Here is a 17,381-nt window from a genome sequence, read left to right as displayed (position 1 = left end):
TAAAAATTAAGTGAATTTTTAAACAGTTTTAGGAATCACGAAATGCACCTGAGTCGAGCCAGTTGCCTAATTTATTTTGCTCATCCTTTTCATCTTCTAAGACTTCCCCCACTAACTCATCCCTTCCCCGTCTCTTGCCATGCCATGCTGCTGTTTGTTTACTTTTTGGAGCCAACATGTGCGCATGTTGTGCTCGCGATTTTTCAGTATTTTGGGCGCAATCAGGCCAGTTTCCAACCGTTTTTTTTTTTTAATTTGAAAGTCAAATTGGTGTGATGTGGATTGACAATACGTTGACAATGTTGAAGAAAAAGCGCGTGAAACTACGGAGCTTGCGGATGAAGAAAGCGGACCATCGCGGCAACTCTCATCTTTTTTGGGGGCCAAGTTTCCTCGCCGCTGTTTTCCGGTTTCTCTAATGAAGGATAACGCAAATTATGTAAGTCTTGTTGTTCTTCTTCTTTTAAATTAACACATTATCAAAAAGAACCCGTAGCTTTGTTATAAAAATCTTTATGGAGCTGCTGAATGACCCAAGGGGCAAGTCACTTTTATTTCAAAAAGATGATCGCAAAATTTTTCAGATTTTTTCTTTGCATTTATGAAATAATTCAAAATTCAATTAACCATAATTAATTATTAAAAGTTTTATTTCCATGCAGGAGTCTCAATTAATTCGGACAAAATAGTATTATTTCCATAATATAAATATTTATTTTCTTATAATGATTGTCATTTTCTGATTTTTTTTTACATGATAATAAAATAATTATACAATAATGTTATAAAACTTCTTAAATTAATGCTAAAATTACATAAATGCGAATTCTTCAAAATTTATTCCCAATTTTTTAAGCTGAAATTTGTTTTCTTGGTTATTTAAAATTGTACAAGAAAAAATTGACGATTTGTAGATTTGGGATTTACTGAGACATGATATAGCAAAATTTGTATCATCAAAAGCAATTAATTAATTAAAATTAGATTCTAATTTTATAGATTGAAATTAAAATAATTAATTAATAAAGTCATAAGTTATATTTTTATAATATATTTTGAACTATATTATTAATTTGACATATCAAAGGAAAATTTGCTCACATTTTCCCTAATTGGGCGTTAATTAAAATATTGCTATTCTTGAGTAATTTACAATATAATAGGTCGAGCAGGCCTTCTTCATTTGACCATCACAAAAATAGCAAAGGCAATAACACCAAATGCAATCAACGCCACAATTGAACCAAGTATGATGTAGGTAATTGTCTCCTCGAACCATTCTTTCTTTTCGTTTGGTGGTGGTGTTGAAGTCGTTTGATCTGGTTCATTCTTTCTTCCTTTGGTCGTTGCAGGGTATTGAGTTGTGCTTAACGTTGAAGGTGCTGTTGACGTCACGTTCGTGAAAATATAATTATACGTTTTGTTTTCTGCCGGATGTGCTGTAGAAATCTTTTGATTGGGTTCGATCACATTTTTTTGGACCATTTGAGATTGGAGAGTTGTGCTTGAGGTTGAAATAATGGCTGCATTTGTTGTCTCATTCGTGTAAATATTATTATTCGGCGATTTTTCTAAAGGTAGAAAATTTATATATTATTTTGTATTTTCAATCTCATTTTAACATTACCGCATTTTTTGTGTCCTTCATTATTCCATCCATAAAGTTTACCATTGTTTTGGCAGTGCAAGTTGTATTTTATTTGGTTGTGGTTGCAAACACAAACATATTCTCTCGCATAATCGTTTCTCTTGTAACATTTGGAAAAATCAGCTTTAGGGATCAGACACCGCGGGCAGCCATTCTCATTCCCGCATTCAACTAATTAAAGGTTAATTCCATATCAAATTACAATCAGCCTGATTAAAATATATTGAACAATTCACCTCCCCAAAAATCTGAAGTTTCATTGTCATTTGCCAAATACCAGTTTGAATCTGAGCCACATATTAAATTTGCATGTGGCAACGTCGTATAGCACTCACTTCCTTTACATTTGCATTTTGCTAAATGATCTTGATCATAATGTGTGTCTTTTGCAAAATCACATTCTAATTGTGAATATTTATGCTTCAAAACACTTTGAGAAGCACAATACCCTGTAATTTAAATAAATTATTCTCGCTTAAAAAATTTTGTTTACAATAAAATTTCACCTCCAACTGAACTTGCAGTCCACACCTCAAGAATCAAGCTGATGATGCAGGTCAAGAGAATAATGTTTTCAGAAATTGGAATCATTATTGATGATCATATTATGGGCGCACCAATTGAAATGGTTGCATTATTTTTAAGAACAAAGTGTTGGACTCGCTCAACTGCTTTATCATCAATTTATATTTTGTGGTTTTTTCTTGCGATTCAGTATGACTGTGTTTTTGTACAAGCTATAAATATTTCCCCACTTTTAGATCCTTGTTTTCTGTTCCGGGTAATATATTGGGAGGTCAAAATTGAAAATAACGTTCAGTTAAAAAAGGAAAAAGGCTGTTTTTTTTCTTCTTAAATTTTGAAACATATCATGCAATTTGACATATTGAAGGAAAATTTGCCGTGTCTGAGTTTTACTTAAATTATTGTTATTCTTGATTAATTACAATATAATAGGTCGAACAGGCGTTCTTCGTTTGACTATTACAAAAATAGCAAAGGCAACAGCGCCAAATGCAATGAACGCCAAGATTGAACCAGCAAGTATGATGTAGCTTGTCTCCTCGTACCATTCCTTCTTTTCGTTTTCTAGTGGTGTTGAAGTCTTTTGATTTTCTTTACCCGTACTTTCTTTTGCAAATGTAGGGTGGTGAGTTGTGCGTAAGGTTGAAGGTGCTATTGTCATCTCATTTGTAAAAATACCCTGATTCTGTACTTTTCTTTTCTTTTCTGATGTTGGCAGAGGTGTAGAATTGTTTTGATTGGGTTCACTAGTATTTACTTTGGCAATTTGAGATTGTTGAATTGTGCTTGAGGTTGAAAAAATAATGGGTGCTTTTGTTGTATCAACCGTGGAAATAGTACTATTTGGAATATTTATAAATTGGTCTGCTGAATTTTAATAGAAATTATTGAATTATTTTTCAAGAAAGATTCTAATTATCGTTTTAAAAATTTAAAAAAAATGTAATGACACTTTTAAGTTCAATTACAGTGGTTTTTCCTTCAATTTCTGAATTTGAGTAAAATAATAAAAGTAATTCAGATAGAATAAATCAGGCGAATTTTTCTGGTAATTATATTAAAGAGAAATAAGTTCAGAAATACTTCAAGTAATTTAATTTTTTATATTTTGGACCTTTTTATTTCTTATTCACGTCCACTTTAAAAATTCTTGCGCTGGAACTTTTCATTCAGTCATTCAAATGTCGAGAAATTTGCTCAGTTTACTTAATCTGTCTGCATTTGTTCCGTAAATGCACAAAGCAAATTCACCTCCCTTTGTCTCTCCAGTGCTGAAAGTTGTGATTTTTCGTATCGAAGCGCCTCCATATCTTCGGTTCCTCAAAATAGTTGTAGTGCCAAATGGTAAGAGCGGGACCAAACTCGAAGCTCAACCGTGACAAGTGAGTCAAAATAAAGTCGAGTCTGAAACGCCGCCTACCTCCAGCAGAGTTAAACAAGGATAAAATTAATATACTAGAAATTTCAAATTTTTGGCCACATTTTGCCCAGCATTTTTCTCAGCCTGTCACACCGAATTCCAACGTAATTAAAAGTAAAGAAATCTACACACGCTATACTAGCCAAAGGGTTAAATGTCTAAACAATCAATACAAGATGCTTGTATGAAAATACCTATCACTACTTTTCGGATTAAAAATTCAGTGTTCAAAGAAAAGCTTCTAAAGTTGCATATTTACATTTATAAATAAAATGATGTCGTAATTGCTCTGAGCAGAGAAAGAGAGTTTCGGTGTTTCAGATTAACATATCTTGAATGTAACGAAAAGGGAGACAAAGTATAAAAAATCATATCTCTTCGAAATAAAATTTATATATCGAATTTCAAATAAAAAATGGAATTTTGGTTTTGTGTGACGGGTGAATAAATAAATAAATTCAAATTCGTCAAAGTACAGTCACTGCAGCTCTTTTGCCGAAGCAAAAGAATTTAATTAAAAATTGGCATGTGACCTTACATTACTCTTGCATTTAATCGCTGCAATCACATATATTTGATCAAAGAAAAAATCGAATTAATTAATTGCACTGCTGCTGCTACTGCCACCGCTGTGTAGGAAAATGTGCGCATAAAACATGGAATTTTTGAAGCAATTAAAAACACATTACGCATCATGTGGCCTTATGTACACGAAAAGAACTCAATTAGAGACGTAATTACGGTTAAAAATCATTAAAATATTAATATATGCCAGGTCAATTAGACTAGAATTGCAAGTATTATATATCAACTCCAGTACTGAAAGGAAATTTGCATATTCGCTGATTCATATTATTAAAAACAAATAGAGCTGTATATATAAAAAAATTGTAATGTTGGTTCTCGTAAAACGTTTCCTGACTTAATTGAAAAATGAACGCCGTAGGCCTAATTTTTGTACATCAAATCTTGTGTAAATATATATTTGTAAATTTTACTTTTTTCATGTATTAACTTATTTCCCATTTTATGATTAACTGACGAGTCTCCTTAATAAAAGTACTTCTGTAATTTAACAAACATTATGTATTTCCTATTAGTCAATTTTTGTAATTCTAGTTAGTCTCTCTTCTCTTGTTGTTGAGCCTTTGGTTTGTTGAAATATTTTTCACAATAAAATCATACAAAACATGTGGTTTTCGCCTCAAATAAAAGTGTTTTATTTCATTAACCATGCACAAGTAATTTATATTAATTGTAATCGGGAAAAATTTGTAAAATTATAAATTTATAAATTTAAAAAATTGACCAGCAAAATCTATAATTATACATTTTGATCTGAATTTTTTGTTAAAAATTAACTGAATTTTAAAACAGTTTTAGGCATCACGAAATGCATCGGAGTCGAGCCAGTTGCCTATCTAATTTTGCTCGTCTTTTGGTGCATCTCTTATTACTTCCCCCACTATCTCATCCCTTCCCTTCCCCGTCTTGCCCTGCCATGCCATGCTGCTGTTTGTTTACTTTTTGGAGCCAACACGTGTGCATGTTTTGCTCGCGATTTTTCAGTATTTTGGGCGCGATTAGGCCAGTTTCCAACCGTTTTATTTTTATTTTTTGAAAGTCAAATTAGTGATGTGGATTGACAATACATTGACAATGTTGAGGAAAAAGCGAGTTAAACGACGGGGCTTGCGGATGAAGAGAGCGGAGACCATTGCGGCAACTCATCTTTTCTTTTGGGCCAAGTTTCCTCGTCGCTGCTTTCCGGTTTCTCCAAGCAAGGACAACGCAAATTCTGTAAGTACAATTATTGTACTTCTTCTTTTTAAATTAACCCATTATCAAAAAGAACCCGTTGCTTTGTTTAAAAAAACTTAAATGGAGCTGCTGAAAGACCCGAGGGGCAGCCCAGGTCATTTTTATTAAAAAGATCAAAAAAGATGATCGCAAAATTTATCAGATTTTTTCTTTGCAGTTATGAAATAATTCCAAATTCAATTAATCATAATTATTCATGAAAAGTTTCATGTCCATGCAGGAGTCTCGATTAATTCGGACGAAAATTATTTTTTCACATAAATATTATTTATTATTTAATTTTCATTTTCTGATTTTTTTTTTACATAATAATACAATGATGTTTTAAAAGTACTAAAATTAGTGCTTAAATAACATGAATGCGAATTCTACAAAATGTATTCCTAATATCCTAAGTCAAAATTATTTGATTTCAAAGGTAATTAATAATACAAGGGAAATTAACGATTTCTATAGATTAGGGATTTACTAAGACATGGGAAAACACAGTTTGTATAAACAAAAGCAAAATTTAAAATTAGATTCTAATTTGATAGTTTCAAATAAAAATAATAAAATGATTAAGTCGTGAGCTATATTTTTATAAATTTTGGTGTATATTTTATCTTGAAATTTGACATATGAAAGGAAAATTTGCCCACATTTTACCTAATTTTAGGGCGTTAGTAAAATTATTGTTACAATATAATAGGTCGAGCAGGCCTTCTTCGTTTGATCATCACAAAAATAGCAAAGGCAATAACACCTAATGCAATCAACGCCAAAATTGAACCAAGTATGATGTAGGTAATTGTCTCCTCGAACCATTCTTTCTTTTCGTTTGGTGGTGGTGTTGAAGTCGTTTGATCTGGTTCATTCTTTCTTCCTTGAAGGTCCGCAAGGTCAAAAATTAATATTTTAATAAATTAAATATTTTGTATTTTCAATCTTATTCTTACATTACCGCAATTTTCGTGTGCTTTAGTACTCCATCTATAAAGTGTACCATTGAAGTGGCACCGCAAGATGTATTTTATTTTGTTGTGGTTGCAAACACAAACATATTCGCTTGCAAAATGGTTTCTTTTGTAACATTCGGAAAAATCAGCTTTTGAGATCAAACACCGCGGGCAGCTGTTCCCAGGCTGGCATTCAACTAAATAAAGGTTAATTCCATATGAAATTAAAATCTGACTGATTAAAAAAATATTGAATAATTCACCTCCCCAAAAATCTGAAGTTTCATCGTCATTTGCCAAATACCAGTTTGAATCTGAGCCACATACAAAATTTGCATGTCGTGGCAACGTAGAGCACTCACTTCCATAACATTTGCATTTCTCTAAATGATCTTGATCATATTGTGCCCAGTTTTTTGGAAAATTACATTTTAAACGTAAATAGTCATACTTCAAAAAACTAGAAGCACAAGACCCTGTAATTTAAATAAATTATTCTCGCTTAGAAAATTTTGCCAACGATAAAATTTCACCTTCAGCTGGACTTGCAGTCCACACCTCAAGAATCAAGCTGATGATGCAGGTCAATAGAATAATGTTTTCAGAAATTGAAATCATTATTGATGATCATATTATGGGCGCACCAATTGAAATGGTTACATTATTTTTAAGAACAAAGTGTTGGACTCGCTCGACTGCATCAATTTATATTTTGTGGTTTTTTCTTGCGATTCAGTATGACTGTGTTTTTGTACAAGCTATAAATATTTCTCCACTTTTAGATCCTTGTTTTATGTTCCGGGTAATATATTGGGAGGTCAAAATTGAAAATAACGTTCAGTTAAAAAAGGAAAAAGGCTGTTTTTTTTCTTCTTAAATTTTGAAACATATCATGCAATTTGACATATTGAAGGAAAATTTGCCGTGTCTGAGTTTTACTTAAATTATTGTTATTCTTGATTAATTACAATATAATAGGTCGAACAGGCGTTCTTCGTTTGACTATTGCAAAAATAGCAAAGGCAACAGCGCCAAATGCAATGAACGCCAAGATTGAACCAGCAAGTATGATGTAGCTTGTCTCCTCGTACCATGCCTTCTTTTCGTTTTCTAGTGGTGTTGAAGTCGTTTGATATTCTTTACCCGTACTTTCTTCTGCAAATGTAGCGTGGTGAGTTGTGCGTAAGGTTGAAGGTGCTATTGTCATCTCATTTGGAAAAATATCCTCATTCCGTTCTTTTGTTTTCTTTTCTGATGTTGGCAGAGGTGTAGAAATGTTTTGATTGGGTTCACTAGTATTTACTTTGGCAATTTCAGATTGTTGAATTGTGCTTGAGGATGAAAAAATAATGGGTGCTTTTGTTGTCTCAACCGTGGAAATAGTACTATTTGGTAATTTAGGTTGTTCTAAAGGTAGAAAATTATTATAATACTATTAATAGTATTTCATGTAAGCTTTTAGTCATTTTCTTTCATTACCGTATTTTGTATGTGCCAAAGGGCTCCATATGTAAAGGTGTCCATTGTGTTGGCACTTCATGGTGTATTCTCTTTGGTTGTGTTTGCATACACAAGCAAAATAATTATTGGAATAATCCTTTACTTTGTAGCAATTGGAAAAATCAGATTTAGGGATGAAACACCTGGGGCAGCTTTTCTCATCCTTGCATTCAACTATTTATATGTTAATTCCATATTAAATTAAAATGAAGACGACTTGTAACTGTAATAATTTACCTCCCCAATATTCTGAAGTTGAATTATTGTCTTCAAAATACCAGTCTGAATCTGAGCGACACACAAAACTGGCGTGTGACAACTCGTAGCAATCACGTCCATTACATTTGCATTCCCTTACATCACCTGTATTATAATTTGCCCGGCCTTTTTCGAAATTGCATTGCAAACGTTTGACATTGCCATTTGTCAATATTGTAGAGTTACAAAACCCTGCAATGAAAATTAATTACTCCTGAGAAAACGTTGCCAGTGGAAATTCATTTTTACCTGCAACTCTACTTGTCGTCAACTCCACTAGAATCAAGCTGATGATGATAAAGAGAATAATTATTTTCAAAGATGAAATCATCATATTCGGTTCGCGCCAATTGATATTGTTACATTATTTTCAAGAATAGAGTCGAATAAATTCTACTGTTTATACTTTGCGATTTATTGTTGCGATTCAGTCTGGTGACTGGGCTTTTGTACGAGTCATAAATATTTCCCCACTTTTAGATCCTTGTTTTAAGTTCCGGGTAGAATATCGAGAGGTCAAAATTTAAAATATTATCCAGAGAAATATATGAAGGATTAAATATATTTTTACTAATTATAAAAATATTTATATAAAGACGGAAGAAGGAAAATTTTACCATATTCCTTGTCACCTTAATTTTCACCTTAATTTCATAGACGTCCAAAGCATTTACATTCTTCTAAATTACCTGCATTGCATTTTATGCCAGAACTCTTATTTTTTTTTAAAGACACATATTTGGGCGCACGGATTATTTTTCAAAATAAGAGCTTGACAAGGCACTGCAATTTCTGCAATTAGAAATGATTACTAGCTTTGAAGTGATAGGCAAACTTCACCCCCAGATTTATTAACTAGAAGTTTTCTCCATTATAATTTATAATCAAGCTGCTGATGGAAAAGGGAATAATTTCTATGAAAAAAATGAAGTTATTGTTGCTAGATCCAATTTAATTTATTCAATTTTTAAACATTTAGTGGGTAAAATTGTTTTTTCCACTATTTTTTATTTTTGTTTTTGCTCTTATCAGAAATCAGAATGCCGCTGCTCAAGTCTCATTTCCGTTACTTCCTTTGGCGCAGTAAAGTTTAAAAATAATTTTACTCACTTTGAGATCCTTGTTCTCCCTTCTGACTCAAATGTCCCAAGCTGGAACCAAAATAAATATAATTTCCCAATTTAATTTTAAATACATATGGATCATTGTTCAGTCTTAGAGCTCATTATATGCAGAGAAAAATTTTATTTTCAATGGTTCTAGAGAAAAAATAACTATTTCCTCTCTATCTAAAGATAAACCCAAAAACAAATCCTATGCTGCCGTTAAGAAAATTTACAGGCTCATTTTATTCACTTTTTATTGTTTGAGATTATTTCCTTATCCATTTGAACAATGACTTTGACTCGAGTTGTATCACAAAACACAAGTCTAAAACAATTGTAATTTGTTGAATTATAAAAAAAATACTCTATCGTTCTTCTCTTCATCTTGCTCAAAATACTGTTTTTATCAATAAAATGCAATTTTAAGAGTTTTTCAAAGCAAATATTTATTCAAAAAATAATACAGTAATTCAAATTAACACAAACCTCGAATTTTAAAATGTCGCCTTAATTTATAAGGAAAGTGTTTACTTAAAAATAAATTTGTGAAAATGTGCGAGCTTATTAATGATTTAAAGACAATATTTGTAAAAAAAAGCGTTTTCACCAAAATTTGAAATTTTTAATGCGTATGAAATTGTTTTTAATTAACGTGATGATATTTAAATTGAAAATTGTAATAATTTTTTATATACAAATGTAAATGCAAGAGATAACTATTTATGCAGATAAAACAGTATTGAATTTTTCCTTCCAATATGCGATGTTAAATAACCTAGATTAGAATTATACAAAAAAGAAAAAACTTGAACGAAGTTATTTATTAAAAGCATCCAGCGTTATTTAGTTTATATCTTTCCTTGCAAACTTTAAGTTGGAGAAATTATAGCATTTTCCTTAATTGTGTTCATCTTTTGAGACTCTTTCAAATAAAAACGGATGAAATTGAGGACAACCAAAATTACCATTACTGCTAAAAAGATGACTGCGGAACTTAAAGCGGTTAAAATTGTGTTCCAATTGCAATTAGCCTGGTTTACATCAGAATTTGCTGATTGGTTGTTATCAACCATGTTTGATGCATGAGTAGAAGATGGGTTTTCCACTTTTCCTGTTGTAAAGGTTGAGGTTGTCTCTTTCAGAAAATTAACTTTTCCTGTTGTAAAGGTTGAGGTTGTCTCTTTCAGAAAATTAACTTTTCCTGTTGTAAAGGTTGAGGTTGTCTCTTTCAGAAAATTATTTTTCGTAACCTTCGGTTTTTCTAAAAAATGATATTTGATTTGCATCAATATTCATGTAATTCAGAATATTTAATATCTTATCTTTACATTACCGCATTTTGTATGTGCCACAGGGCTCCATATGTGAAGGTGTCCATCGTGTTGGCACGTCATGGTGTATTCTCTTTGGTTGTGTTTGCATACACAAGCAAAATAATTGGAAAAACCCTTTACTTTGTAGCAATTGGAAAAATCAGATTTAGGGATGAAACACCTGGGGCAGCTTTTCTCATCCTTGCATTCAACTATTTATATGTTAATTCCATATTAAATTAAAATAAAGACGACTTGTAACTGTAATAATTTACCTCCCCAATATTCTGAAGTTGAATTATTGTCTTCAAAATACCAGTTTGAATCTGCGCTACACACAAAACTGGCGTGTGGCAACTCGTTGCAATCACCTCCATTACATTTGCATTCCCTTACATCACCTGTATTATAATTTTCCCGGCCTTTTTTGACATGACATTGCAAACGTTCGTCATTGCCATTTGTCAATATTGTAGAATCACAAAACCCTGCAATGAAAATTAATTACTCCTGAGAAAACGTTGCCAGTGGCAAACAAATTTTACCTGCAACTCTACTTGCCGTCCACTCCACTAGAATCAAGCTGATGATGATAGAGAGGAAAATTTTTTTCAAAGATGAAATCACCATATTCGGTTCGCGCCAATTGATATTGTTACATTATTTTCAAGAATAAAGTCGAATAAATTCTACTTTGCGATTTATTGTTGCGATTCAGTCTGGTGACTGGGCTTTTGTACGAGTCATAAATATTTCCTCACTTTTAAGATCCTTGTTTTAAGTTCCTGGTAGAATTTCGAGAGGTCAAAATTTATAATATTATCCAGTAAAATATATGAAGGATTAAATATATATTTATTAATTGTAAAAATATTTATATGAAGACGGACTCTGAAAGGAAAATTTTACCATATTTCTTGTGACCTTAATTTTAAAAATTTGCATGTGACGTCCAAAAATTTCATAGACGTCCAAAACATTTACATCTTCTAAATTACCTGCATTGCATTTTATGCCAAAACTCTTATTTTTTTTTAAAGACACATATTTGGGCGCACGGATTATTTTTCAAAATAAGAGCTTGACAGGGCACTGCAATTTCTGCAATTAGAAATGATTACTAGCTTTGAAGTGATAGGCAAACTTCACCCCTAGATTTATCAACTAGAAATTTTCTCCATTATAATTTATAATCAAGCTCTGATGGAAAAGGGAATAATTTCTATGAAAAAAATGAAGTTATTGTTGCTATATCCAATTTAATTTATTCAATTTTTAAACATTTAGTGGGTAAAATTTGTTGTACCACTATTTTTTATTTTTGTTTTTGCTCTTATCAAAAATCTGAATGCCGCTGCTCAAGTCTCATTTCCGTTACTTCCTTTGGCGCAGTAAAGTTTAAAAATAATTTTACTCACTTTGAGATCCTTGTTCTCCCTTCTGACTCAAATGTCCCAAGTTGGAACCAAAATAAATATAGTTTCCCAATTTAATTTTAAATTTATATGGATCATCTAAAGATAAACCCAAAAATAAATCCTATGCTGCCGTTAAGAAAATTTACAGGCTCATTTTATTCACTTTTTATTGTTTTGAGATTATTTCCTTATCCATTTGAATAGGGACTTTGACTCGAGTTATAACACAAAACACAAGTCTATAACAATTATAATGTTGAATTAGAAAAAATACTCTATCATCCTTCTCTTCATCTTGCTCAAAATATTATTATTTATCAATAAAATGCAATTTTAAGAGTATTTAAAAGCAAATATTTATTCAAAAAATCACAAAAATAATGCAGTAACTCAAATTAACACAAAGCTCGAATTTTAAAATGTCGCCTTAATTTGTAAGAAAAGTGTTTACTAAAAATAAATTTGTTCTCGTGAAAATGTGCGAGCTTATTAATGATTTAAAGACAATATTTATAAAAAAAGCTTTTTCACCAAAATTTGAAATTTTTAATACGTATGAAATTGTTTTTAATTAACGTGATGATATTTAAATTGAAAATTGTAATAATTTTTTATATACAAATGAAAATGTAAGAGATAACTATTAATGCAGATAAAACAGTATTGAATTTTTCCTTCCAATATGCGATTTTAAATAAACTAGATTAGAATTATACAAAAAAAGAAAAAACTTGAACGAAGTTATTTATTAAAAGCATCCAGCGTTATTTAGTTTATATCTTTCCTTGCAAACTTTAAGTTGGAGAAATTATAGCATTTTCCTTAATTGTGTTCATCTTTTGAGACTCTTTCAAATAAAAACGGATGAAATTGAGGACAACCAAAATTACCATTACTGCTAAAAAGATGACTGCGGAACTTAAAGCGGTTAAAATTGTGTTCCAATTGCAATTAGCCTGGTTTACATCAGAATTTGCTGATTGGTTGTTATCAACCATGTTTGATGCATGAGTAGAAGATGGGTTTTCCACTTTTCCTGTTGTAAAGGTTGAGGTTGTCTCTTTCAGAAAATTAACTTTTCCTGTTGTAAAGGTTGAGGTTGTCTCTTTCAGAAAATTAACTTTTACTGTTGTAAAGGTTGAGGTTGTCTCTTTCAGAAAATTAACTTTTCCTGTTGTAAAGGTTGAGGTTGTCTCTTTCAGAAAATTAACTTTTCCTGTTGTAAAGGTTGAGGTTGTCTCTTTCAGAAAATTAACTTTTCCTGTTGTAAAGGTTGAGGTTGTCTCTTTCAGAAAATTAACTTTTCCTGTTGTAAAGGTTGAGGTTGTCTCTTTCAGAAAATTAACTTTTACTGTTGTAAAGGTTGAGGTTGTCTCTTTCAGAAAATTAACTTTTCCTGTTGTAAAGGTTGAGGTTGTCTCTTTCAGAAAATTAACTTTTCCTGTTGTAAAGGTTGAGGTTGTCTCTTTCAGAAAATTAACTTTTCCTGTTGTAAAGGTTGAGGTTGTCTCTTTCAGAAAATTATTTTTCGTAACCTTCGGTTTTTCTAAAAAATGATATTTGATTTGCATCAATATTCATGTAATTCAGAATATTTAATATCTTATCTTTACATTACCGCATTTTGTATGTGCCTTAGGGTTCCATATGTAAAGGTGTCCATCGTGTTGGCACTTCATGGTGTATTCCCTTTGGTTGTGTTTGCATACACACGTTTAAGAAAAAGAAATTTTATCCCACATTAAACAATTTCTCATTAATTAGAATACTTTGAATTTTCCATTGATTGATAAGATTTTTTAATATGTTTTAAGAAACAGCAATAAATTGGGGCAGTTTCCAATTATTTAAATAACAATAACTTTGATTTCAAAATCAATATGAATTTCCTTAAATTTTTCTAAACTTCATTTTCTCTCAGTGAGACTAATTTGTTTTTTCTTGTAATTAATGAAATTTTTTTGTAAGAAAATTTTTATTCATTATTAATTTGGTTTATTTTTTAGCCACTTCGAGCTGCAGCAGCCCCGTGGACGGAGACAGAGCAAGTCCCGGCGGGCCTTCAAGCGCCCCTGGCAGTCGCCACAGCTGGAGTCCGAGCAACATGGAGGTGCTGAACGGGGTCAGCGTGTCCGCGCGCAACAACTTCAAGCGGTTACTGCTGGAAAAGGGTTGTCCCAAGGGCGGCGAGAGGCGCATGTCGGCCGTCGAGCAGCTGATGGCCTCCAAGGGGCAGTTCAGTCCGACCCCCAGCCGGCTGGCGCCCCAGCAAACGACGACGCTGCACCACAGTCTAAACCGGCGGCGCTACCGACACACGGACGTCCTCTCGACCACCATCGCCGAGGAGTCGGAGCCGCAAGGGGCGCACAAACACATCACTGCCTCCTACCTGCAGCACCGCATCGACCAGATGTGCCTCTCGCCACGCTTGTCCGCCTCTCCTCGCATGCCCATCATCACCAGCAAGCCCCTCAGCCCATCCAAAATGTCCCTCGAGACCTCTCTGAAGGCTCAAAGAAGGCAGCAGAGAGGCGCTTTTTTCTATTTATTTAAAGTGGATGTGAATATTTATAAATTGGTCCACTGAATATAAAATTTATTGAAAAATTATTCATGCAAGATTATAATTATTGAAGTCATTTAACTTTGAAATAAAATTAATTTCCAAATAAATAAATTCAAAAACTATAATGACACTTTTAGCTTCAATTACAGAAGTTTTTCTTTAATTTTGGAATTTGATTAAAATAATTAAATTATTCAGATTAATGAGTTGAATTTTATGTTCTTCATATATAAATTGATCACAATCAAGTTCAAAAACACTAAAAGTAATGTATTTTAAATTTCAGAATTTGAAAAATTGAGTTCTATGGATAATTTTGGACCTTTTTATTGTTTAATCACATCAACTTTATAATTTCTTGCGCTGGAACTTTTCATTCCGTCATTCAAATCAAATGTCGAGAAATTTGCTCAGTTTACTTAATCTGTCTGCATTTGTTCCGTAAATGCACAAAGCAAATTCACCTCCCTTTGTCTCTCCAGTGCTGAAAGTTGTGATTTTTCGTATCGAAGCGCCTCCATATCTTCGGTTCCTCTAAATAGTTGTAGTGCCAAATGGTAAGAGCGGGACCAAACTCGAAGCTCAACCGTGACAAGTGAGTCAAAATAAAGTCGAGTCTGAAACGCCGCCTACCTCCAGCAGAGTTAAACAAGGATAAAATAAATATACTAGAAATTTCAAATTTTTGGCCACATTTTGCCCAGCATTTTTCTCAGCCTGTCACACCGAATTCCAACGTAATTAAAAGTAAAGAAATCTACACACGCTATACTAGCCAAAGGGTTAAATGTCTAAACAATCAATACGAGATGCTTGTATGAAAATACCTATCACTACTTTTCGGATTAAAAATTCAGTGTTCAAAGAAAAGCTTCTAAAGTTGCATATTTACATTTATAAATAAAATGATGTCGTAATTGCTCTGAGCAGAAAGAGAGTTTGGGTGTTTCAGATTAACATATCTTGAATGTAACGAAAAGGGAGACAAAGTATTTAAAAATCATATCTCTTCAAAATAAAATTTGCATATATTTAATTAAATAAAAATGGAATTTTTGTGTGACGGGTGAATAAATAAATAAATTCAAATTCGTCAAAGTACAGTCACTGCAGCTCTTTTGCCGAAGCAAAAGAATTTAATTAAAAATTGGCATGTGACCTTACATTACTCTTGCATTTAATCGCTGCAATCACATATATTTGATCAAAGAAAAAATCGAATTAATTAATTGCACTGCTACTGCTGCTGCCACCGCTGTGTAGGAAAATGTGCGCATAAAACATGGAATTTTTGAAGCAATTAAAAACACATTACGCATCATGTGGCCTTATGTACACGAAAAGAACTCAATTAGAGACGTAATTACGGTTAAAAATCATTAAAATATAAATATATGCCAGGTCAATTAGACTAGAATTGCAAGTATTATAATATCAACTCCAGTACTGAAACGAAATTTGCATATTCGCTGATTCATATTATTAAAAAAATAGAGCTGTATATATAAAAAAAAAATTGTAATGTTGGTTCTCGTAAAACGTTTCCTGACTTAATTGAAAAATGAACGCCGTAGGCCTAATTTTTGTACATCAAATCTTGTGTAAATATATATTTGTAAATTTTACTTTTTTCATGTATTAACTTATTTCCCATTTTATGATTAAACAGTGGTTAACTGACGAGTCTCCTTGATAAAAGTACTTCTGTAATTTAACAAACATTATGTATTTCCTATTAGTCAATTTTTGTAATTCTAGTTAGTATCTCCTCTCTTGTTGTTGAGCCTTTGGTTTGTTGAAATATTTTTCACAATAAAATCATACAAAACATGTGGTTTTCGCCTCAAATAAAAGTGTTTTATTTCATTAACCATGCACAAGTAATTTAAATTAATTGTAATCGGAAAAAAATTGGTAAAATTATAAATTTATAAATTTAAAAAATTGATCAGCAAAATCTCAAAATTATACATTTTGATCTGAATTTTTTGTTAAAAATTAAGTGAATTTTTAAACAGTTTTAGGCATCACGAAATGCATCGGAGTCGAGCCAGTTGCCTATCTAATTTTGCTCGTCTTTTGGTGCATCTCTTATTACTTCCCCCACTATCTCATCCCTTCCCCGTCTTGCCCTGCCATGCCATGCTGATGTTTGTTTACTTTTTGGAGCCAACATGTGCGCATGTTGTGCTCGCGATTTTTCATGGGCGCGATTAGGCCAGTTTCCAACCGTTTTTTTTTAATTTGAAAGTCAAATTGGTGTGATGTGGATTGACAATGTTGAAGAAAAAGCGCGTGAAACGACGGAGCTTGCGGGTGAAGAAAGCGGACCATCGCGGCAACTCTCATCTTTTTTTGGGGGCCAAGTTTCCTCGCCGCTGTTTTCCGGTTTCTCTAATGAAGGATAACGCAAATTATGTAAGTACAGTTATTGTTCTTCTTCTTTTTAAATTAACACATTATCAAAAAGAACCCGTAGCTTTGTTATAAAAATCTTTATGGAGCTGCTGAATGACCCAAGCAAGTCACTTTTATTTTAAAAAGATGATCGCAAAATTTTTCAGATTTTTTCTTTGCATTTATGAAATAATTCAAAATTCAATTAACCATAATTAATTATTAAAAGTTTTATTTCCATGCAGGAGTCTCAATTAATTCGGACAAAATAGTATTATTTCCATTATATAAATATTTATTTTCTTATAATGACTGTCATTTTCTGATTTTTTTTTTACATGATAATAAAATAATAATACAATAATGTTTTAAAACTCCTTAAATTAATGCTAAAATTACATAAATGCGAATTCTTCAAAATTTATTCCCAATTTTTTAAGCTGAAATTTGATTTCTTGGTTATTTAAA

The 17,381-nt window shown here is 32.0% G+C and overlaps 5 protein-coding genes across 7 annotated transcripts in view; 2 read left to right on the top strand and 3 right to left on the bottom strand.

The window, feature by feature from the left end:
* Positions 1–287: 287 nt before the first annotated feature.
* Positions 288–14,652, top strand: LOC132204467 (uncharacterized). Of its 2 annotated transcripts, none has more exons than XM_059632986.1 (2): positions 288–439; positions 13,954–14,652. In XM_059632986.1, the coding sequence occupies exon 2, from the start codon at positions 14,052–14,054 to the stop codon at positions 14,535–14,537; it is 486 nt and encodes a 161-aa protein (XP_059488969.1). In that variant the 5' UTR covers positions 288–439; positions 13,954–14,051; the 3' UTR covers positions 14,538–14,652. The 2 variants fall into 2 exon arrangements, with proteins under 2 accessions (XP_059488969.1, XP_059488968.1); XM_059632985.1 differs by lacking the exon at positions 288–439 and adding an exon at positions 5,259–5,393.
* On the bottom strand, positions 885–2,288 carry LOC132204513 (uncharacterized). The gene is made up of 4 exons (XM_059633052.1): positions 2,155–2,288; positions 1,885–2,097; positions 1,628–1,819; positions 885–1,571 (listed from the first exon to the last, which is right to left on the bottom strand). Exons 1-4 carry the CDS (start codon positions 2,237–2,239, stop codon positions 1,180–1,182), a joined length of 882 nt encoding a protein of 293 aa, XP_059489035.1. The 5' UTR covers positions 2,240–2,288; the 3' UTR covers positions 885–1,179.
* LOC132204412 (uncharacterized) lies at positions 7,194–8,539 on the bottom strand. Its single transcript, XM_059632906.1, has 4 exons — positions 8,360–8,539; positions 8,090–8,302; positions 7,832–8,026; positions 7,194–7,759 (listed from the first exon to the last, which is right to left on the bottom strand). The coding sequence occupies exons 1-4, from the start codon at positions 8,442–8,444 to the stop codon at positions 7,317–7,319; spliced, it is 936 nt and encodes a 311-aa protein (XP_059488889.1). The 5' UTR covers positions 8,445–8,539; the 3' UTR covers positions 7,194–7,316.
* Positions 9,158–11,241, bottom strand: LOC132204493 (uncharacterized). 2 transcript variants are annotated; one of them, XM_059633023.1, is made up of 5 exons: positions 11,075–11,241; positions 10,805–11,017; positions 10,550–10,741; positions 10,182–10,477; positions 9,158–9,261 (listed from the first exon to the last, which is right to left on the bottom strand). In XM_059633023.1, exons 1-5 carry the CDS (start codon positions 11,157–11,159, stop codon positions 9,217–9,219), a joined length of 831 nt encoding a protein of 276 aa, XP_059489006.1. In that variant the 5' UTR covers positions 11,160–11,241; the 3' UTR covers positions 9,158–9,216. The 2 variants fall into 2 exon arrangements, with proteins under 2 accessions (XP_059489006.1, XP_059489005.1); XM_059633022.1 differs by lacking the exon at positions 9,158–9,261 and having other exon boundaries at positions 9,777–10,477.
* A 2,094-nt stretch (positions 14,653–16,746) lies between the features above and the next one.
* LOC132204360 (uncharacterized) overlaps positions 16,747–17,381 on the top strand; it is a 31,240-nt gene continuing 30,605 nt past the window's right edge. The window contains exon 1 of the mRNA XM_059632828.1: positions 16,747–16,934. The gene's annotated coding sequence lies outside the window, so the exon portion shown is untranslated. The remainder of the gene's footprint in view (positions 16,935–17,381) is intronic.

Source organism: Neocloeon triangulifer, unplaced genomic scaffold (assembly GCF_031216515.1).
Source record: "Neocloeon triangulifer isolate White Clay Creek 2 clone unplaced genomic scaffold, ASM3121651v1 ptg000022l, whole genome shotgun sequence".
NCBI lineage: Eukaryota > Metazoa > Arthropoda > Insecta > Ephemeroptera > Baetidae > Neocloeon > Neocloeon triangulifer.
Note: the sequence above shows the minus strand (reverse complement) of the source record. Positions and strands in the feature narration are given on the sequence as shown.

Bases quoted from the DNA above. Each gene is read 5' to 3' on its own strand.
- LOC132204513 (XM_059633052.1), bottom strand. From the start codon at position 2,239: ATGATTCCAATTTCTGAAAACATTATTCTCTTGACCTGCATCATCAGC. The intron at 2,098-2,154 runs GTGAAATTTTAT...TTTAAATTACAG, and splicing joins GACTGCAAGTTCAGTTGGAG to GGTATTGTGCTTCTCAAAGT. The intron at 1,572-1,627 runs GTAATGTTAAAA...TTCTACCTTTAG, and splicing joins TGAAGGACACAAAAAATGCG to AAAAATCGCCGAATAATAAT.
- LOC132204412 (XM_059632906.1), bottom strand. From the start codon at position 8,444: ATGATGATTTCATCTTTGAAAATAATTATTCTCTTTATCATCATCAGC. The intron at 8,303-8,359 runs GTAAAAATGAAT...TTTTCATTGCAG, and splicing joins GACGACAAGTAGAGTTGCAG to GGTTTTGTAACTCTACAATA. The intron at 7,760-7,831 runs GTAATGAAAGAA...TTCTACCTTTAG, and splicing joins TTTGGCACATACAAAATACG to AACAACCTAAATTACCAAAT.
- LOC132204493 (XM_059633022.1), bottom strand. From the start codon at position 11,159: ATGGTGATTTCATCTTTGAAAAAAATTTTCCTCTCTATCATCATCAGC. The intron at 10,742-10,804 runs GTAAATTATTAC...ACATATAAATAG, and splicing joins AACTTCAGAATATTGGGGAG to TTGAATGCAAGGATGAGAAA. The intron at 10,478-10,549 runs GTAATGTAAAGA...ATCATTTTTTAG, and splicing joins TGTGGCACATACAAAATGCG to AAAAACCGAAGGTTACGAAA.
- LOC132204467 (XM_059632986.1), top strand. From the start codon at position 14,052: ATGGAGGTGCTGAACGGGGTCAGCGTGTCCGCGCGCAACAACTTCAAG.